The sequence below is a fragment of the Gymnogyps californianus genome, chromosome 24 (assembly GCF_018139145.2).
Source record: "Gymnogyps californianus isolate 813 chromosome 24, ASM1813914v2, whole genome shotgun sequence".
Classification (NCBI taxonomy): domain Eukaryota; kingdom Metazoa; phylum Chordata; class Aves; order Accipitriformes; family Cathartidae; genus Gymnogyps; species Gymnogyps californianus.
Window position 1 is genome coordinate 814,119 of NC_059494.1, and position 21,699 is coordinate 835,817.

At 60.9% G+C, this 21,699-nt stretch overlaps 1 protein-coding gene across 1 annotated transcript in view; it reads left to right on the plus strand.

The window, feature by feature from the left end:
• Positions 1–2,227: 2,227 nt before the first annotated feature.
• EFNA2 (ephrin A2) overlaps positions 2,228–21,699 on the plus strand; it is a 49,604-nt gene continuing 30,132 nt past the window's right edge. The window contains exon 1 of the mRNA XM_050910597.1: positions 2,228–2,349. Coding sequence (XP_050766554.1) covers positions 2,228–2,349 — 122 coding nt within the window. The remainder of the gene's footprint in view (positions 2,350–21,699) is intronic.

Genomic DNA, 21,699 nt, shown 5'->3' on the forward strand with positions numbered 1-21,699 from the left:
CCACCTATCTACATGCAGCACTGGAGGTGTTTCACAACGGACCTCTTTCTCCCTTCTAAAGCTAACAAACTCAAAACTAAAAGCACATTAGACAGAGGCAGATTTACAAGGATATTTAGATGCTGAAGCATAAAGACAGGCAGCGAGCGGGATTTGCGGAAGCGCCTCGGCTGCTCACTCCCGTTGATTTTAATGGGCACCTTGTTGCTATTGTGAATCCAACCGGATGCGTATTTGCATCTGGAGGCACCTGAGGAGCTCCAGGGAGCTGGCTCCGGCTCCGAGGAGCGTGGGGGATGCCTCGGTGGCCTAAACACCCCGGGGGGGACTCGCCAGGGTCCCCGGGGCGGAGGGTTCAGAGTCCGCCCGCATCTGCTCATCCTTCTGCAGCAACAGCGATTCGTATATTAAGTTTTCTGAACTTGAGGGGGACCTGGGGGGGTCTGGGAGCAGTGCGGGTCCTGCCCCGGCAGGCACCGGCCTTCCCGGGCAGCCCGAGAAGGGCGTCCTCTCTTGGGGACATGGCTCCCCACAACGTGGCCTCCAGCGCCGCGGCCGGGCAGCACACCTGCAACCGAAAATCCCACCGGCTTTTCCCACGCGTCGATTTTCCATGGTCGAGCTCTGTCCTCCCCGGTGCCGGACACGGCCCCACAGCCGCGCCGGTGCTCCGGCAGACCGCGGTGCCCATTGTGCGGGGCGAAGGCCGTGGCACGCGGTGGCCCTGGCCGGCGAGGACACGAGGCCGGGGGCTGGGGCGGCTGGCGGCGTGGGCAGGCTCTGCCCGAGGTGCCGCCTGTGCCGTGTTAAGTCACGTCAGCGTTTTCCGAGAGCTCGACAAAGGAAACCGATACGTTAATGCAAATTATTGTTTAATTTTATCCCCGGATCGGAGGTGAAAAAATGTATATGCATGCTGGAGAGCGGGGGGGCTCTCCCTGCCCGCCCGCCTCGCCCCAGGAGGGGTGTCCGTCCGTCCGTCCGTCCGTCCGCTCTGGCCCTGCCCTTGGCGCGTGCCCCGGCTGCCCGCGCGTTGCAGGATAAACCCCCGGCCCCTTCCTAACGTAACGCCCCCCCCCCCCCCCCCCCCCAGCAACCCCAACCCCCCGTGCACCCTAACACCCCCCGTGAACCCTTCTCTTCCTCGAGGTAAAGCACCCCCAAACCTCCCTCCTTCCGTGCTGCACCCCGCAATGCAGAACCTCCCCCCCCCCCCTTTGCAAGGGGACCCCCAGCCCTGCCGGTGTGACCCCTCCCCTTTGCAGAGGCCCCCCCCCAACCCGCACTGCGCCCCCCCCCGCAGTGCGGCGGGCCCCCCGGTGCCCATCCCCCCTCCCGGTGCCCGTTCCCCCACCCCCCCCATCCCCGGTGTCCGTTCCCTCCTCCCGGTGCCCGTCATCCCCCCCCACCCCGGTGTCCGTTCCCTCCTCCCGGTGCCCGTCCCCGTTCCCCCCCCCCCATCCCCGGTACCCGTCCCCTCCTCCCCGTTTCCCCCCCCCACCCCCCGCAGAGGTGGGGCCGCGGCACGGACCGAGGCGGCGCGCGGGGCCCCGCCCTGGGACCGGGCCGGGCGCGCGCGGCGGCCGCCGGTGGCAACAATGTGTCAGAGGCGGCGGCGGCGGCGCGGGCCCCGCGCGGGCGGGGCGGGGCGGGGCGGGGCGGGGCGGGGCGGAGCGGCGTGGGGCGGGGCGGGGCGGGGGGCGCGGGCGGCGGGCGCAGCATGGCGCGGCGGCACTGAGGGAGCAGCGGCCTCCCCGGCCCGGCCTTTGTCTCTCCGGTGTCCCCGGAGCGGAGGAGCCCGCGCGGGGGCCTAGGGCTGAGCCCGCATCGTTCCGTTCCCTGTCCCGCAGGTGCGGGGACAAGCACCGGGGCTCGGTACCGGGCGGCGGCGGCGGCGGCGGTGGTGCCGCGGGGCTCGGAGGAACTTGGCCGAAGTTCGGCGGGGGGAGGTTCCCGGTGCCGGGGCGATCCCGGGGCGCCGCGGGAACCGGCCGGTCCCCGCCTCCCGGGCGCGGGATGCGGCTGCCCCGGCGCCGCCGCACCGCGGCCACCCCCAACTTTCCCCGCTGACGGCGCCCGGGGCCGCGGGCGATGGTGAGGGCTGGCCGCCCGCCCGCCGCCGCCCGCCGCCCGCCCGCCGCCCCGGCCGGCCTCAGGGCTCCGCCGGCCGCCGCCGCCCCGCCGCCCCCTGAAGCGGCCGGAGCCGCGCCCGCCGCTGGCCGGGACGATGGTGCGCTGGGAGGCGGCCGCGCTGCTCGCCGCGCTCGTCGGTGTCTGCGTCTGGACCGACGAGACCGGGAAAGTTATCTCGGATCGGTACGCCGTCTACTGGAACCGGAGCAACCCCAGGTGAGGCCGGGGGCGGCGGGGGCCGGTCCCGGGGCGGCGGGGGCCGGGCTGCAGCGACGCCCAAGTTTTAGTCTTTATTTCCCCCCCCCCCCGGTGAGCCCGCAGCCCCCCGCCCGGCCGGTGACAGCCAGCCGCCGCCGTCTGTTGGGGGTCAGGTCCCGCTCCGGCCCCCGGTTTGCTCCGGTAAACGGGCTGGGTGGCCCCGGGGGATCGGTGCGGGTCCCCGGCGGTGCCTCCTCCGGCTCCCCCATTCCCCCCCCTCAAAGTTCTCCCGAGGCTCCGGGGGGAGTCATCCCCGGGGGCTGCGGCAGCCCCGGGAGCATCGCCCGCGGGCGGGTCGCGTTCCCCGGGAGGCAGCGCCGGGGGTGGCGGGGGGGTCAGCGGTGGCTGCCCTCGGCGGGGGGGGGGGCAGGCGGTGCGGCGGGGGCTGCGGCTCGGCCCCCGAGCCCCTCCGCGCCCAACTTCGGGGAAGTTCAAGTTTCTCCTCCCCGCCAGTCCCGTCCCGTCCCGCTGCCCCCCCCCCCCCCGGTCCCTCTCCCGGGGCCGGCTCGGCGAAGCTCCTGCAAAAAAACCCCCGAAATACGACAAAAGGCGCCTGGTGCTGCTGGGGGCGGCCACCGGAGTATTTAAAATAACGATTTGGGGGTGAAACGGCAAAATGGGCTCGTTGGGGCTGGGGTGCGGGGCTGCCCAGCCCGGCAGCGCCCGGTGAAGCCGCCGGCGGATGGGTGCCTGTGGCCGGGAGCTCGGGGCAGCCCGGCCCCGCTGCTGCCCATTTTATTTTCATCTTGGAAAAGAAATCGCTGCCTGGTTGGTTTAGTTTCCCTGCTCTGTCTTTGAATTTAGATTTTTTTTCTTTTTTTTTTTCCTCTTTTTTCAAGCATCCATTTTTTTTTTTTTTTCCGGTGAGAGTTTTGCTTCTGTTGCATTTCTTTGTTCATAATTTTGAGGAACCAAAAAAACTGTTGGAGAGTTTGAAGCGAGGATGAATTCTGCTCCTGGCTCAGGTGGCTGGGACCCCCAGGACCCCGCACCCCTTCTTCCCCTCGGATACAAACCACAGGGTTTTGAATGGGCTGATTTGTGGGGACTCTTGTAAAAGACAAAAAAAACCAAAAAAACCTGCCACTAAACCCACATTTTCCCCCTCCCAATTAATCAAAGTTAAACTGGCCCCGGCGGCGTTCCCTGGTGAGCCGAGCGGAGGGTCGCGGGTCGTGTGGCGATGCTCGGTTCACTTCTGCGGTGGGTACCGCTGCGCCCGCTGCCTTTGGGTTTGGGCTGTTCCGTTCTCTGGATAAAACGGGCGTCTCTTTGTCCCCCGTCGGTCCCTGCGGGGCGAGGGGCCGTGCGGGTGTGCAGCGTGGCCTGGCCCTCGTCCCCCTGGCCGGGGCTGGGGCCCTGGCTGCGGCACAGCAGGCAGGAGCTGGGGCTGCCGGTGAGGTGGCTCCTCCGGCGCTGCCCGGCTGGGAGGCTTTTCCCCCCTCTTGCAGTGGGAGAGCTGGGAGGGGACCCTCGGTGGCACCTTCTCCTCTCCCGGCCACGTCCTGGCAGCATCCTGGTGACACCATCACACTTTAATAAAGTTCCCGGCTGCGTTTCGGCGGGTGGCCGCAGGCACCCAGAGGTGGTGGGATGCGCACGGGGCCGAGGACCCTCGCGAGCATCGGTGCCCCTCCGGCCACCGCACGTCCCCTCGGGGGGACCGACCGGGCGCCATCGCCCCCAGCCTCGTCCCCTCGCGCCGCCCCGAAATTTGGGGCGAGCCCGTCCCTTTGTGCGCGGCAGTGCCTTCGCCGCGGGCCGCCTGCGGTGCATATGGATTTTATTATCTCCCTCACATTTTTGTGGGGGATTGTAAGAGGCAGGGAATTTTTTCTTTTTTTTGCCCATTGCAAAGTTTTTGGTTACAGTTCCTGGTCCTCCCCAGCTCCCACACTTTGGGCTCTTTTCTTTTGTTCTCCCAAATGCCAAACATGTGCGAGGGCCCCCCTGGTCAAACTCCAGCATCCCGGCCGCTGGAGACGAGGGCGGCATCGCTGAGCGGTTGGGGCCGCGGCTGAGATTGAGCACCCAAGGGTTCCTACAGTGGTGCCGGTAGCCAAAAGTAGCCCCTGGCCCTCGGGTGATGGGCGTCCCGGGAGCTGGCGTGGGACCTGGCGTTGGTCATGGCTTCGGCTCAGCCCCGTTAGCTGCCCGCGTCCCCATCGCCCCCTCGTACTTGCCGGGATGGGCGCTGCGGAGAAGGCAGTGGAGAATTTATCCTCGAAAATAGGTGGTGGTTCATTATTACGTGTATATGCATATTTTTTTTTCCTAAATCTGACGTTGGCAGGGAAAATATTTTCGAGGGGGGGAAATAAAATAGGGCAAAGGAAGTGCGAAGGGATAGGAGGGAAGAGCAGACAATGGCTGGTGGGTTTTAGCAGGCACGTCCGCAGCGCCTGGCTCCGGGATGTGACCCAAATTTCCCCAATGTGGGAGCGCCCCGTGTCGCAATCGGCCGATGTGCTGTACGTTCCCTGAGTGTACGTTCAGGTCTCGGAATTCAAGGCAATTTATTAGACAATGCAAATATAGAAATTGCCATTGAGTTTTCTGCTTATTTCCTTTTTGAACCCAGCGGTGTTTTTATTTTGTCTGTCTCTGGAGTTACTAGAAGACTATCTCATCCTTAAAAATGAAGAACAACTTATATATGCTTTTTCTGGTCCCTTGTTTTCTGTCTTTTTTTTTTTTCCCCCCCCTACCATCTCATTTAATAAGAGGGAAATCAAAAGGGATTAACAAAAAAAAAAAAGGAAGGGGAAAAAAAAAAAGGTTAAAATGCCCGGTGCTTGTTTGAACCCACAGACCTGATCTAGCGATAAATATTTTTCTTCAGGTTTATATTGCAATCTATATTTTATAAAAGACAGTAATAAATCTCATGGTCAATATGATTTGCCCAGATTAGAATAATTCTATATTTCATAATTGGGTCTAAATTAAAAATAAGTGGTACCTCGGGATGCTGCAATTTGCCTGTTCTGTGGAGATATTTAGCCACTCGCTGTGGATTTACAGGTTTACTTTTTTTTTAAAAAATGATTTTGTAAGCATGCATTTGGAAAAGGATGCATGGGTTTTGCTGGATGTAACTCCTGGGTTATCCTGGAAATAGCCGAAGGAGGAAGAACGTATCTTTATCTAATAATGCGCTGTTTCGATACCCACATGGAACTGTGGATTTTTGCTCTACAGCGCGTACAGACGCACTAATGCTGTTTTATCTCCCGGGCTGCGGGATGCGTTGGCCGTGCCCCGGCAGCAGCAGGGCCAGGGCCGGTCATGGGTGCAGGTGCTGTGTGTCCGGGGCGATGCGCCTGCGGACGGGACCGCGGGGCACAAGAGCTTAGCAGGGCTCTCGCTGGGTCCGGCATCGCGGGCAGGGGTCCGGCATCGCGGGCAGGGCTCCGGCTGGGGCAGGGCTCTTCCCTCCGCGGGGTCTTGGGGGGCCGCGTGGTCACTCTGTGTTTTCCATCCGGCATGGCCGGTGGCGCGGGAGCTGCTTGCCCGTAGGGTTCTTGGGCGGATTTGCAGCCTTGGGACGCGACGAGAGGTGCAGTGGGTTGCGCCGGGCATCCCGGAGCATCCATCGGACAGACGGCATCGCCCGGGCGGGTCGGGGTCTCCAGCTTCGGCCCCCCTCGCTCACACGACCCCTGCGCTGCAGCAGGATTTGGGATGAATGTCTTGGGTGCACTACAGTGCATCGTGCGGCAAAAAATCGGGGGTGTGGGAAACCTCCGTGCTACGGGGGGAAAAGGTCTGCGGGAAGGAGCGACCTGTCCTCAGAGGGTCCCCGATCCCGGGACCCCCGACCCGCAGCCTCGAGGCTGTGACTGGAAACCCCTCGAAGGCCAAGGAAGGACGGAGGATTTAAGATTTGTTTTCGTCCCCCGCTCTACCTACAGCTATGTAATGGGCAGGTTATAGTAATTCCAGAATGACAGTGTTCCTGCAGCCAAATGCAATTCCCATATACGCTGCCGTGTGTTTCTGTATCTACAGAGAGGGAAATGTGCGGAGTATTAGGTATTTTCCTCTCTCTGTTTACAGTACAGATACAAATGCTGTAAATGGTCTAGATTTTACCCGTGGCCTATATTTAACTGTGAGGTCATTTCTCTGCCTTGGAAGGCTTATTTTCTGATTCTTCTTCTTTTTTTTTTTTCTTTGTTTTTTGTTTTGTGAGCACAGCTGGGATTTCTGTTCTGCTCCTCTGCACTCCCCAATCCCGGGATCGGGAAGCCGGAGAAATGGTTTCTAGCAGGGGGATTTACCGCGGCTGGTGGGAGCCTGGGTGATGCTCAGGGACAGCGGTGACGGCAGAGCAGGACTTTCGAGGGGTCCTTTTGTGCTGCCTGTCCTTCGGGAGCGGGCGAGCGGTCCGTGCCGCAGGGATGGTGGAGTTGGGGGGAAGGGGGCACATCTTGGGGGGGGGGGGGGGGGTCTGGATCGTGCTCCCCAGCCCATTGGCTTTTGTGCCCCTTTTCTCCTGCGTTGCCGTCTCCCAGAGCCGCGGCCCTGGCGCCCGCCGGTGCTGGCTGGCTGGTGCTTTGTCCGAGAGCTCGGTGTGCAGCAGCTGGGGCGAGGAGAGCCGTGGCAAAGGCCTGACCAGCCGGAGCTGGGGCTGTGCCCCATTAACTGCCCAAGCCTGAGAAAACTTGCCTGCCTGTGGGTCACGAGGGGTTGCGGCCAGGACGATGGCAGCCTGCATGTGCCGGCTCTCCTTCGAGGGAGTGAAGATGACACACGTTTGTTTTTTTCCAGGGGAATTTGGTGCTGGAGCCCTCCTGGCTTGGGGGGGAGCGTGCACAGCGCTGGATGTGCCCACCCATACCTCTGTGCTGGGGTGGGTTTGGTGCCAGCCCTGCCATGGGGCTGGTTCCCAAAATCTCCGTGTCCCGGCTCTGTCCGGGGCTGCCTGGGCTGGGACCTTTGGGGTCGGCTCCCAACCCTGTGTGCCCCCCCTCCCCGCTCCCGTAGGCATCGCACCGGGGGCTGCACCAGCCTCTGCAAGAAACACACCTCATTCCCCCCTCGGAGCGATTTTAACGTGAATTTTAACTCTGGCACTTGGGTGGTTCCCGTATCACCGGCAGGCTGAGTCCCCTCACCGGGCACACCGGGCTTGGGGTGCTGGGGTGGTCGGGGTGCCGGCGCTTGGCCGCGTCCTGCATCCTGCGCAATTACTGCTCTTTTAGTTTTCATCTGTTTCGTTTTCCCTTTGTGCCGAGATCATTTGCAGCCCTTCCCACCCCTCTTTTCCAGCCCGTTAAGCCGTGTTAGCTATTCTTCACCAGCCCAGGTCTGCGGCGAGCGCGGTTAATGGAGAGCAGATACAAACAGGTCCAGCGTCTCTGACAAGATTTTCTCTCCCTGCCCGTCTCTGTCTCCCTGCCTGTCCCTTTCGAGGGATCGCAATTACATTCCCTGCTGGTCGCACATTTGGTATCCAAATGCTGGCCATGCGCCGCATCCTAATGCGAGGACGGGCTGGGGGTGCGCGGTGCTGCCGGCGGGTCAGCCGCTTCCCAGCACCCCCAGTGTCCCCCGGCTTGTCCCAGTTTGGGGAGGCACAAAGAGGATGGGAGTGAGAACGGTGCAGAGGGTGAGGGGGAGAGAGATGCCTTCAGTTACCACTGGAAAGCTTTAAAAGTACTCTTTCATATATATGTGTGTGTGTGTGTGTATGTACACATACATATATACACTTTACACACACACGTAAATAATACAGATCCCCAAACACACCTACACCCACCCGGCGTACCTCTGTGCGTGGGAAGGAGTGCGTGCCGGTGACCATCCCTATGGTGTATACACAAGTAACGTCTACCTGTGGGCTGAGGGATATTTGTTTTTACGCGTCCCTAAACACAGATCTCGGCATCCAGGTCTAATCTCACCCAGCTGTCTGTCTGTCTGTCTCGCTGCGTACGCACGTATGTCCCACGTGCCGGTGGCTCTGGCTATCTGTATCCGTACCTGCATGCATTTGACAAGGTTCATCTGTCGGGTTGTCTGTAAAATTGCAGCAATTGTTCTTTAAATAGCTCCTTGTTCCTGATGGTGAAAATTTCAGTTCTTTTGTGTTAGATATTAATCATGATTTTAGAGGCTTCATTTTTATCCTAGATGTTTTTCCCCACTCGGGGCAGAGATCTTGCCCTGCTTCATTGGATTTAATGGGATTTATGGAAGGCGAGCAGATCTTGGTATTGCTACCTTCAGCCCCTAAGAGGAGTTAAAATTTTTTTTTTTCCCCTCCACCGTGACCCATCTGAGCCCGATGCGCGCCAGCCCAAAGTCCGGCCATTTTCCTCTGCTTTCAGCATCATCACGAAACCAAGACCAGCCCCGGTTTTGCCTCTGGGAGCGCAGGGGTAAGTGGCGCTTCCAGCAGCGCCGGCACCGTGGTCTGAGCTGCCATGGTCCGAGCCGCAGCAGCAAATGGGTCCGAAGCCCGAGAAGCGCCGGTGTGAGCCGGCGGCCACCACGGATGCTTTGGTCTTTGCCAAATGAATTCAGGAGGCGTCTCTGAAGCCAGGGAGACCCTGAAAACAGGGCTTGTGTTTCACTGGTGTGTAGGGGGTGTTTGTGTGGGTGCAAACTCTTTGCCAGCAGCCCGGCCAAGCCCTTCTGCCCTGGCTGCCGGGCTTGGGGTCCCCATTGCCGTCCCCACCGTGCTGCCGGGCTGGGTGGGAGCTGTGTCGGGGTGGCAGTGCCCATGGGGCTGTTTGGGCCTGTCCAGCCCGTGCGATGCACCGGGGCTGTTTTACCCGCAGCAGGAAAGCTGGGAAGGGACGAGGCTGTGAGAGCCGGGCAGCCGGGAGGGAGCCCGTTTGGCTAGTGCCGTGCCACCGTCCGGGCAGGGTGCTGCCACCCCGCACAGTCCCAACTTGTTCCTGGGCGGTCAGAGTGTTGTTATTTATTTATTTCTCCTCCCTCCTCTCCCTCTTTGCTTGTTGATGCTGCTGTGGCTGGGCTGCTAAATAGCTTCCCATTGTTCGAGAGCTAATTACCTCTTAATGAGGCTCCTTACTCAAAGGCCAAGCAAGAGTGGAGGCTGTGGGGTGGGCTGCTTTTCAGGCGGGTGAAGGCAGGCTGCCTGGCAGGGCAGTGGGTGATGGGAGGGCTGGGGTCACCGGACCCTCGCAGGGGGCAGCGGTTGGGTTTGGCTCTGCCGCGCCAACGGTGTGACATTGGGGCTGCCTTGGTTGTCTGGGGTGAGAGCTGCGGCGGTGGAGCTGCTGGCCTGGGGCTTCGTCCCAAAGGGTGGCCAGGGAATGGCTTTGCCAAAAGTCCCGTATTGAGCCCCAAACCTGGTAACTACCGGGGAGAAATGAAAACCCCGTGGGGTTTGCCGAGGTGGCTCCGGCGCAGGGCTGTGCTGGTGCTTGGCACAGAGCCCGGGAGCGGGTTCCTGACGTCTCCTCCGGTGTGACACCTCTCCACCAGCCCTGTCTGCAGGGACATATGTAACGTTTAGGGTACGTCTTTCATTTTGGCAATAGGTGCTTAAACCAGGGTTCCTCCAAGCTTATCCATTGCATGTGTGCGCCCTTGGTGGGACAAATCCTGCTCTGCTTCGCCTGTCTCCTCCTGACCTTACCCCGTCCCTCGGTGAGAGGCTGGTGTGAGCCCTCGCCCCTGAGGTTCAGGAGCTTTGGCCGGAGGGCGCTGGGCAGCAGGGATGGAGGGTCCTCGCCCCCCCTCTGGGGTGAGGAGCAGAAGTTTGGTCTCTGCTTGCCGGATCCTGGCTCTGCCCCCGGAGTCGTGCACATCCCTTGTGCTGGTGGGGCTGGAGCGGCACCACGGGCATGAGGCTGCGGCGGCTTATGCGGCTCCTCCGTGTGCCGGATGGCAATGCCGCAGACATGATTGGGGGGGGGGGGAAAGGATCCTTCTCCGAAGGGATTGGGAGAGCACCCGCCTCCGCCCTGCCCAGCCGCCCCGCTCTGATTGAAGCTGGGCTTTGTCCCCCGCGCCGGGGGTGGGTGGGAGGATCCCAAACTTCAGAGGGGGATGAGGCGGTCAAAGCAACAACAGTGGGGAAAAATAAAGGAGGAAAATTTACTCCCTAGAATAATAACGAAGACGGAGAACGACTTGCCCTTCCCTTGTGCCCTTGGGGAGCGCCCGGGGCGGCGAGGGGTCTGACCCCGCAGGCGCTCGCAGCCCCTGAAGAGAGGAGTGAGCCCGTCTGAGCTGATGGAAGTGCAAAGGCACACGAGGTGCTGGACTCGAGCCCCAGCCTGGGCTGGTGGGAGCTTTGGGGTCGCCCCCCGAGTCCTGCCCAGCCCTCCCGGGCTGCCAGCCGGGGCTCGGTCTGGCCCTGGGCGAAGGGGCTGGCTTTGCGGGGTGGCAGGGGGGGACCGGTGGGTCTCGCCCATGTAGCGCCTTGGTGGGGACCAGCCTGGGGCAGGACAGGGCTGGGCAGCCGGTGCTGGATGTGGGGGTCCTGGGCAGAGGGGGTTCGGGGTTCGGCTGGGGCTCCCTAGCTCCCACGCTGTCCAAAAATGCCCCCGGCTGCCCAGCTTGCCCGTGGCTCGCCTGCCTGGTGAGGCTGGTGATGGTGGTGGGGGCCCACGGCACTCTGCCATATCAATCCCTGGCAGTGATGTAAATGCCACAAGGCACGACTATCGATGTCTCGCGCTCAGCCAGCGAGACCTGTGCTCCCGTTTCCGAGCCCTGCTCGGATCCATTTGACATTTTCCTCCAGGTCATTAATGGAGGGAGAGGGATGCAGACAGAATTGGGGATTAAGACTTTTTTTTTTTTTTTTTCCTTCCTCCCCCTTTTAAATTTTTCCCCTCATCCCATGTTTGCTTTCCAAGACTCGGCCGTTAGAGCAGGGGAGCAGTGAGCAATGGCACTGCTGGGCAAGGGACGGCCACAGAGCCGAGCCACGTCCTGGTGGGGCTGTGCCAGAGGGACAGCCGTGGTGAGGTGCCGCGGAATGCAGCCGTGGGCTCCCTCAGCACGTGAGCTCTTCCTGACCTGCCAATTTTCTGCTTTTATTGGCGTTTTCCCCTTCCCCAGGCCTTGCTTTGCATTTGTGGGGTTTTCCATTTTCTTTCCTGCAGCCGCGACCTCTGGGCACACACGTGTGTCGGTGCAAACGCCGCCTGCCCGGGGGCTGCCCGTGCAGTCAGTCCCACCAAATGCCAGCCTGGCGCTGGACCCGGTGCCGCTGGTCCCCCGAGATGCGGCAGTGAGTCTGCAGGCATCCGCACAGACTCCGCCGGTATTCCCACCGCGCACTGCAGAAGCATTACCGGGATCCGCGGAGTTTAAAACCATCACTCAGTACTTTTTATTTGAATACAGGAACGTGCTTTTATTTAAGCTCCTTCCCCACGCAACCCTGAAATGCCTCCAAGAATTAAACTTTGTATTTCAGATCTTTTGTACAAAACGTAAATCTCCCCTGGCTGCGTTCCCCCGGGCCGCCGGCTTTGGCAAAAAGGCGAATAAATTGCGAAGGGGGTTTGTAACGACTGGAGATGGAAGAGACCCGTTCGATCCCCCAGCCTGTTCCTCCTCCTGATGCATCGGAATTGTCTTCTCCATCTATTTGATTAGCGTGGCGTTCAGCCTAATTTCAGTGGAAGTATTTGCCGTTTCCCTGGTGCGTCTGCAACCAAGTTTTGTAGGATTTTTTTCTGCAGAAGAGGAGAAATTATTTGTATCTGTTTATTTTTTCTTTAACATTACATGGAGAGCAAAACTCTCCCATGTGCTAGGAAACAGATAAAGTGTTTAGACAGCAAATACAAATATTTCTGAGCACTCAGCCCGGCTACAGATTTTTCTGCCTCTCCTCCAGCAGGATTTCTTACTGTGTCTTCTAGTGGGTTTTTATTTAGACGGGCTTGATTTTTTTTTTATTTTATTTTTAAAAAGCCCTATTTATATTTGCAGTAAAATAAAATCAGCCAAGCCTGACCCTGTAGAGAACTTGAAAAATCCCAATTCTTCCTTTTTCCAATCCTGTTTCCACTGAGAAAAAAAAAATCCTGGACCTCGCGCCCTGCACAAAATCCAACCGCGACGGGATTATTTCGGCGGCTGAGCTTTCTGCAGCCGCGAGTCCTGGGACGGCGGCGGCACCGTCAGCCCCCCCCAAGCCGGGATGCGGGGATGCGCTTGCAGAGGTGGGGAGGGAGCTGGGGTCCCCGGGCGCTCCCATGGGACTTGGGGGGCACAGGGCGAGGGTGGTGGCTGGGTCCCTTGTGCTGCAGGTACCGACTGTGCGTGGTGCATCCAGAAAGGGTTTTATTGTTTTGCCTTTTTTTTTTTTTTTTTTTTAATTTATATATTAGCTAGTGCTGCTCCCTGGCAGTGTCCCGGCCTCCCTGTGCCCAGCAGCCATCCCAGTCCTGCTGGTGGCCTCGCGGGTGTCGTTGCCACCCCATGCCGGGTGCGGGGTGCCGGTGCTGGGGCGGTCAGGGGCAGCCCGAGCGACTGCCAGGGGCCGTCAGGAGCTGGGGAAGCTCTTTCCCAGCCGGCTCGATAATCCCAGTTATTATCTGGTTTCTTGATCAGGGTTGCTTATTAAACTTGGCACCGCTGGCTTTGCCGTTCCGGCCGCCTGCCTCGGCAGAGGGATTTATCTCCTGCCGACACGGGAAGGAAATTGAGTGGAAAAACGTGGGGCAGAGCCCCCGGGACGGCGGGGCTGGGGGTACCCGGCTTCTGAAGTGTCAGGGGATGCTGGTCCAGCCCCAAATGCCTTTAGGACACGGGAGCGATGCAGCGGTGCGTCTGCCCCATCCCTGAGCGCCAGCGGAGAGTCAGGTTGGTGGTGCGGGCGGCTGTGCCGCCTGGGCCGTGTCTGTCTGTCCGTCCCCCTGTCTGTGCTGGGTGGCTGTCGTGGCTGTGTCCGGGGCTTCGCATGGTGGAAGGACCCCAGTTCTGGGATGGGCGCTTTTATTTCAGTGTTATTTTGAAATGGTAGGTGTTTTAAAAGAATACGTAAACGTTTGCTAAATAGTTGTTATTTTCCCCTTGCCCTGAAATTAAAGGGAACCTTTATCAGCCTCCTCTCCCCCTTCACACCAGGAATATCAGCTTTTTCTATATTCAGGCCTTCCAGCTTGAATTCCCCTGCTTCTCATCACACAAACGTTCTTCAGTGCTTGCTAGCTCATGCTTCCTCTTGCATTTCTTCTGCAAATTTTGTTTTATTTTTACCAAGACAATTTGCCGGACCCGGCGCCGGAGCTGCCCGTGCCTGAACCAGTGTGCTGGCCCTTGGGAAGGGGCTTTTCACAAATCTCGGACCAATTCTCGGCGTGGCCGCAGTGCTGCCGAGCGGGGCTGGAGGTGGGAGGGATGCTGCCGGAGAAGATGCTCTCCCGAAGGGTTTCGCTCCTGGTGTTTGGTACTTGGATGTTCACTGAAATTTCCCTTTGCTCTGCTGGAAAACTCGGAGCCGGGGGGGTTGAGTGGTCCCAGACCCAGCCGGGTGCTGAGCGTTGGGGCATCAAATCCCGATGGAGCCTCTCAGGGGGCTGCGGTCGGCCCCTCGCTGCCCTCCCAGGCTCACCTAAAATGGGACCTGCTGCCTTTCGGGTGGCCAACTCCCGCGGATCAGCCTGGATTTGTTTGTCCCCCTGGAAAGGCTTCGGGCACGGGGCTGGTGGGAGGGAAGAGGGACTCTGTGTTTGGGGGAATCACCCCACTGGGCATTTTGCTGGGGGGCAGAAATGTCCCGGGGTCCCTCGAGTGGCTGCGTACCCTGCGTGGCACCGGTCCCACGCAGGGAGAGGGGAATCGCCTCCTCTCCCCCCTCTCCTGTCCCCGCAGCTTCTTCCTTTGGTTTTTATCCCAGCTCCTCTTTCTCGTGCCCTTCCGCCATTTTCCTTCAGCTCAAAAAACTGCACAAAACCTGTGACGGCGTTTCCTTCTCCCCGTGGTGTCTGTTTGCCCAGCCGCTCTCCTGCCGGTGGGTGAGCTCCCTGCTCCCGGGGTCCCTCTTTTGGGTTGGGGCTGTCCCCCATCCCCTCCCTGTGCGGGGTGCTGGGGTGTTTGGGAGAGCGGTGAGGACAGGGTAGGCTCCGAAATCCTTTATTCGGGGAAGTTATTGTTATCCTGAACCCTGCAAGGTTCTTCTCTCCGGGGCCGCCTCGTGCTTCAGGGCATGGTGTCTGTCTTGGAGATCCTCCAAGTTCTCTCCTTGGGTTTCCCGAGATCCTTCATGCAGGATGGTCAGGGGGACCTGCTGCCTGCCTGCCCGCTGCCCGCCTGCCTCCCCGGCCCCCCTGGCTCTGGCAGCACTGCGGGACTCGGGATGGAGCCGTGGCCCTGCCAGACTGTGCTGTGCCACGTCCCCGGGGCTGCGGGGGGCTGTCCCACTGCCACCGGCACCGTGTTGCGGTTGTACAACCGTTGTCGGATACGGCACCAGCACGTGGCAATTCTGGCACCAGCTCTGGCTGCAAATGTCGGTCAAAACGGTGCTCCCGGTTTGGTTTCCAACAGAGAATCCAAACCGCCATCCAGAATAGAAATGGCTTTTGGCTCCAGTCCCCGTCCAACGTCGTCTCCGTTGGATTGCCTCGGGTGCGCAGGTCTTGGTTTGACTGGAGCCGGGTGGGCAAGTGGGGTGCCGAGTCCTGTGAGACACCGGGGTCCCCCTGCACCGCGGCCCCGGCGTCGCTCCTGCGCTGCCCGGCCCCGCGAGGTGGAATTAACGGCTAAAACGAGGGATGGGAACTGGGAACGGGGATTACCCTCTGCTGCAGGACGTGTGCTCCGGAGGTGGCATCGTGCCTAATGTTCATCGCCATGAATTGCCTTCGCCTCTGACCAGGGCCGTGTTCCCGGCTTTCCCTGCCTGTGGTTCCCGGCTTTCCCTGCCTGCAGTCCCTGTCCGTGCCGGTTCTCGAGGCTGATGGCTCTGAGGTCCAGCCACCCAACCACTGCCGCTCTGCCTGGATCGGCCAGGCTCGTCCCCGTCGCCATTTGCAGTTGTTCGTTTTCTGCCTTGGCTCCTTCCCGGCGCGCTCTCCGGCGTTGGGATGGGAAGCGCCGGCGGGGCTGGGCGGCAGCGGCGGGGTGTCGGGGGCCCGGCATGGGCGTACGGCAGCAGGAATCTGGACTCCAGAAAACATTTCAAAGCTGATTAATAATAATAAATCATGAGGTTGTCTTTTAAAATAGAAAGCTTTTGGATGAGGTGGAGGGATACTCTCATCATTAAGACAGCGAGCTGGAGTGTGAGTTCTGGATTCGGTTTCCAGCTTGTTACACGGAGACAAATGGCTTCCCCCCTCCCAGCCTCACTTTCTCCGCTGTTAAGGTGAGGATCGCTGCCAGAGGCTAAATTAAGCAATTAATATTTGTAGAGTGCATGGAGAGATTGAGAAGGACATCGCTCTCCCAGCGCTGTACCCCACGGCACAGTGTGTCCTCCTGCTCTGTGGCCGGATCCAGGAATTTCGGCTGGGAGCTGAAGTGTCCCCCGGCAGCTCTGCGAGCGCAGCAAGTGGTGTGCCGGTGGTGTCGGCTGCGAAGCCCCTTCTCCTTCGCCTCCGCAGAGCCTGGGGCACGAGGAGGGGCTGCAGCCCCTGGCTCCTTCCAGGCTGGCTTGGGGCCCCGGTGGGGATGCGGTTCCGACACGGTGGCACAGAGCCGTGGCTGGCTCCTGCGTGCATCGCATGGCCGTGTGCGTTTGACAGTGCCGGAGCCCAACTTCATTACGGCTTCTTGCAGACGTGGCCCTTCGCCGGGGGGTCCCTTGCTGCACCAGGAGTGGGCAAAAACCTGGTGTCACCAAGAGTCCCCGGTTCACGCCGGCAGTCCTGTCCCCGGTGGGAGGGGAGCCCAGCTGGATGGGGTTTTGGTTTTTTTTTTTTTTTTTTCTTAAACGTTGTAATATTTGTTTCACCTTATAAATCACCCCACCCGGGCTGCCTCGTAGAGGGAGGATTTATGGGCGCAGGTGTAGCTGCAGCGAGAGGAACGCTGTTCCTGGGGACCGACCTGGTTTAATGTTTTTATAATGATAGTGTTGCAGGAGCGATCTCGTCGAGGGGAGAGGTCTCGCCTGGCTGTAAATCCTGCCCGGGCGGCACTGCCGGGGCCGTGACAGGAGGGTTGATCGGTCTCCTGGGCAGGACGGACCCGGCTGGGATGGCGCAGGGTCCGGCACGCTTCTGCGGTGCCGCTCAGGGTTTTCTCCGTGCTGGAAGGGGTTGCAGTGCTGGCACAGCGGCAGGTCGTACCCCAGACCATCTTCTGCTGGTGTAAATCAGCAGAGTGAGACTTGGGCCATCAGCCGAAAAGGGGGTTTCTGAAGCCTGGGGGTGGGTGGGGGTCCAGCAGCCCCGCTGAGCTGTTTCCAGCGTCGCTCCCGAGGGATGGAGCCGTGCAAGGTGCTGGTGGGTGCCCTGGGCTAGCTCAGACTTGAACCCGCTCTTGTGCCCCATACGGGGGCTGCTGGGGCCGGATCCTGCTGTGATGCTTAGGGAGCATCAGCACCCCGGGGGCGAGCGGCCCCGCCAGCCTCGCAGGGGCAAAATGAGCGTCTTGGCATGTTTAATTGCACTTTGCTTTCACGCCTCAGCCCGGTCCTGCAGCTGGAAACGGGGGTCTCTGCCCTTCGGGGCCCCATCACACCGGGGTGGCAGTAGCCTCAGCCCCCGAGGATGTTTTGTAACTCGGTGTGGGGACGCCCGAGGAGCCCGACGGGGGGAGAGCTGGGACTTGCGGCCGGTGCAAACCGGAGGGCTTCGCCGAATCCCTCAAAGACCGGTTTAAATCCTGGGAAGGTCTCACTTTCCCGCCGCAGTCACATCAGTGTCACGCTGGGGACGTGGGAAAGCCGTTAGCCGGCTTCTAACGAACGTGACTCTGGGGGCGAGGGGGGCTGGGGAGTGTTGGGGTGCATGGTGAGGACGGGGGTGCTCAGCCCCAGAAGGGCTGGGGGCACCCTGCTGGGGCTCTCCCCGCTCCCCGGGGGCCCGGGCAGCTCCAGGGGGATTTTCCCTGTGCCAGCGCTGCCCGCAGCAGCACAAACGAACCAAGTAATTGGCAACATGGAAATATTTTGTGCTCATTAAGCAGTGGGAAGCGGCGGGTGAGGAAGCGGCATTCTCCAGTGCGGGCAGGCGCTGCCAGCGGCGTCCCCGGGGGCTGCCGGCAACCAGAACCCCACTGACCTCCGGCTGGAAAGCAGAGATGGCGATTACCAGCTGAGAGCTGGCGTAGGGACTGTGGCTGCCCCGGGGGCACGGAAACACCCTGGGGTTGGGGGGCTGGCGGTGGGAAGCCCCGTGCCCCCGGTGTGCTGCCGGGAGCAAAGTAGCTGGGTCCTGGCACTGCGCAGTCGGGAGCCCTGTGTTTGTCGGGGGCAAGAGCCGGCCCGGGGAGCGGGGGGGTTCACAGCCGCCGTACGAGGGGCTGGGGCTGTCACTGCACGTTTTCTCCTAACTACCGTAAATCCCACGGATTAAAACTTGAAATGATGAATCTCAGTGGCTGCCTTTGAGCTCCCCTAACCCCGGCGCCATGTGCCGCTGGTTCCCAGGAGGAGTGTTGAGGGGAGCCCTGGGGGGCTCGGCATCCCTTCCCGGTCCCCTCTGCTCGCAGCGCAGCAAGGGAGAGCACCAGAAGCCGGGGGCGATCCCTGGGGGGTGCCATAGGGTAGGGACCCTGCTGGGTGGCCTCATCCCCGCAGAGGTCGGTGGCCCCGGGGACGGCTGCTCCCTTGCACCCCGGCACGGAGCCGTGGGCTGGCGACAGCCCCCCAGCATCCTCTGCCACGCTCAGACCCGAGCACGTGCTTACGGTGCTTGGCGGGGCCGAGGCTTTGCCATCGGTCCCCCCGCCCTGGTGCGTGCCCCGGCGCGGCATGGGGAGCGCCCGGCAGTGCTGCAGGCGGGGGAAGCTTTATGGCTGTAGTTAAAGTGACTTTATGATATTGTATCTGAACAATTGCTGGCTATTATCTGGATCGATGCTGCGTGATTGAGACACCGGTTGATAACCCAGCTGGGGCCTCTAATCGCTTTTAAACCGCGCAGGGTCGTTTGTGCTTTCGATAAAACACCTCAGCATTTTCTATTTTAACTCTCTGCCCCAGGCTCTGGCGGGTTTTCCCCCGGGGCTGCGTGCCGGGGGCTCTGCCTGCCGCAATGGGTGCGGGGTGGTGGGGACGTGGCAGGTCCCGGCTCCTGCGTTGTGCCGTGGCCTCATCTCCTGCCCCTCCGACTCACTGTTTGCCCTGGGTGGGGACCAGGATGCTGGAACCCCGCTCGGGGCGGTGGGATGCACGCCGGCTGCGGGGGGGCTTCAGGGTGCTGCATGGTGCCCAGCACTGCTGGGTCCTGTCCTGCTCAGGGATGGGAGGAGGAGCAAGGGGTGTGCGGGGGAGATTTCGGGGTTCCCTTCCCACCTTCGCCCGGCTTGCAGCGACCTTGGGTGAGTCACGTCACCTCTGCGCGCTTCATTTTCCACAGCTGTAAAACGAGGACAATGATACCTTTCCCACCTCGCAGAGGGGATGGGAGGCTTAATTAGTTAATGTTCGTAAAGTGCTTTGAGGATTAATTAATATTGTGACTCTAATTTTTTCCGATAGTAAAACGCCGCTTATATATCTCCGCGCTGGTACCTTCCTCCGTGACCCTATAAAGCAAATCTACCCGGAGACGTCGCCGGTCTCCATAGGAGCTGGGCGGCCCTGTCCCTGGCAAGCATTGTCTCCCCAGTGCTGAACTGGGAGGCCACTGGTATCGGGGGGAGAGCGGGGCTGAGCAGGAGGCCCCGGGGTCGGTGCTCTCTGGTGGCCGTCCCACCAGGGCTGTCCCAGAGCTTGGGGTGCAGCCCGGCACCCTGGCTCCCCAGTGTGTCCGCCTGGGCCTGATCCTTCTCCTTTGCCAGGCTTTCCCTGCTGGAAGCAGTTCATATGTTGGGATTATGCCACTGTCACCTCCCTGTGATGCTGCTCATCCCTGCCCAGCCTGCTCGGGCATGTCTGGCATCCCCCAGCCCCAGCGGGCTCGACCTGCTCGGATGCTCCTGTCCCCACCTGCGCTGTGGGAAACTGCCCCCAGCAAATCCCACATCTCGGGTCCGATCCCATCCAGCATCTCGGGGGGCTGCTGGACCTGGAGCAGGGCTGCGGGGACTGGCCGGGAGGGTGGCTCAGTCCCAGGAGGGTCGGGGATGCTGTGCTGCGAGAGGTGCGAGCCGAAGCGCTGAGCACACGTCGTCAGCGCCGCGCAGGCACGGACCCGGCTTTCCCCGCGAAAACAAGTTGTTGCGAGCACACCTGCCTGGGAAGCTGCTGGCAGGCGCGGGAGGGCATTTTCTGGTATCTTAATTCCCGTATGCCGTTAGTCAGATCGCTGACTGGCAGGTTTTGTTTCCTCCGAGATGATTTCTCAGCAGCGGCTCTGCTCTGCCATGCGCTCCTGCCTCCCTCCTGCTCCGCCGCTGTGAGCTGCGGGACAGAGCTGCCGGGGACCGGGGATGGCGGAGGGGTCCCTGCGATGGCAGGGCTGTCCCCGGGGGCCCTTTGAGGTGTCGGGTGTGAAACCCAGGGTTCTCTCAGCTCTGGTGCTGGGAGGGTATCGGGCATCTCTGGACCGTCGCTGGTGGGAGGTTTCCTGCATGGGAGCAGCCAAGGCGAGAGCTGAGCGTGATCCCGGCTCCCCATGGCCTGGGGGGGCCCCGCCGCGGGTGCTGGCACAAAACGGGGGCTTCTCGCCATGTTGGAGACGTGCGATTTCCAAGGGGGGCTGGTAGGAGGGAGGATTTTGGGAGGACGGTGTGGTCCCGGGTGGGACAGGTTGCTGGGGTGCAATGGAGCCCCAGGGCTGGAGAATCGGTGACGGTGGGAGCATCCCCAGTTGCAGAGCACTGGAGGGGACTGGGACCTGCAGTGGAGCGAGGAGGACGGAGGTCTGGGGGGAGCCACCATCCTGCTCCCCAGTGCTGCTAAATGGAGCCGGAGGAGAAGGAGCATCCGGGCTGGAGGAGGTGGGAGAGGATGAGCCGGGAGGCTCCGGCGCTGGTCGATGGCTCCTGTCCCTGGTTGTCACCAAACGCGGCACAGAGCTGCGGCGGTGCGGAGAGGAGGCGCGTGCTGGTGCGCAGCGAGCGTGTTGGGTCTCAAACCCCACTCTGCCGAGGGTGTCCGGGGGGTTTGAGGCAGGACAGACTGACAGCAGCGTCCCCGCTGCCTGGACCCTGCTCCGTGCGGTTAATAACATCCCGGCAATTAAACTGGAACTAATGCAACGATAAAAATAACACGCTGTCCTTCTGCAGCGTGCTGCATCCCACAAGCTCAGAGGTGTTTAAAAACCCATTTAAAGCCAGATCCTGGCGTCAGACCAGTGCGGGGTGCGGAGGGGGTGGCACTGGGCTCTGCGGGGCTGGGATCGTGGTTTCCAGCCCTGACAATCTCCCTGCCTTCTGCAAGGTGTGAACGGCCCCAGTTCCCTCCAGTCGAGAGACTGGTTTGCCAACTGCCAGGTTTTAAATAATATAAATTACATGAATTTTAAGTTTTTCTTCTTTCTAGAGTTGTTTAATCCCCAGGGGCTGGTTTTCAGGCTTTTCTCCATAATGCAAAGAGCAGAAACGCATTCTTTTAATGGTAATTGAGATTCTCGCATCATTGCAGGGCTTGGAAGCTGCGATGGGCTTTAAATAACGTGAGAGTGGGTGAATTTGGGTTCTGGCTCTTCAGACGGGTCTCTGAGGTTTTCTTGTGGTTTTCCTCGCTCTGCTCTGAGGTTGGAGGGGCCAGAAAGCCGCGTCCCTCTCCTGTGCAGGGACACGCTGCCCTGGGCACCCTCCCCAAAGCAGGATGCGACTGGCAGGAGAGACAGGGACCCCTGGATTGTGGTGTCCTTTGGGAGAAGTTCTTGGGAACGGCTTTGGTGGTGACCTGCATCGTGCGCCCCATTGATGGAGCCGCCTGCCAGCCCTTTCCCAACCCACTCGCGCCTGGACATTGGAGCTGGGTCCTCCCAGGCTGAGGTTTGGGGTTTTTTTTTTTTTTTCTGGCTTTCCTACCATCTGCATGGCGGGCACCCAGCCTGGTGGGCACCCAGCTCTGCTCCTGCCGCGGGGCAGAGGATGCTCGTGCTGCCGCATTGGAGCAAACCTCCCGCCTGTGGGGTGATGCCGTGTCTGCAGAGGAGGAAGCTCTGGAGCAGGGAGGTGGCTCGCCTCGAGCAGAGCAGCTCCGCAGCGGCTTCGTCCTGGCCCCCATGCCAGCCGTCAGCGGGCTCCTGTCCCTCCGATGAGCCGTGGCTGCCTGTCTCCCATTTTCTTCTT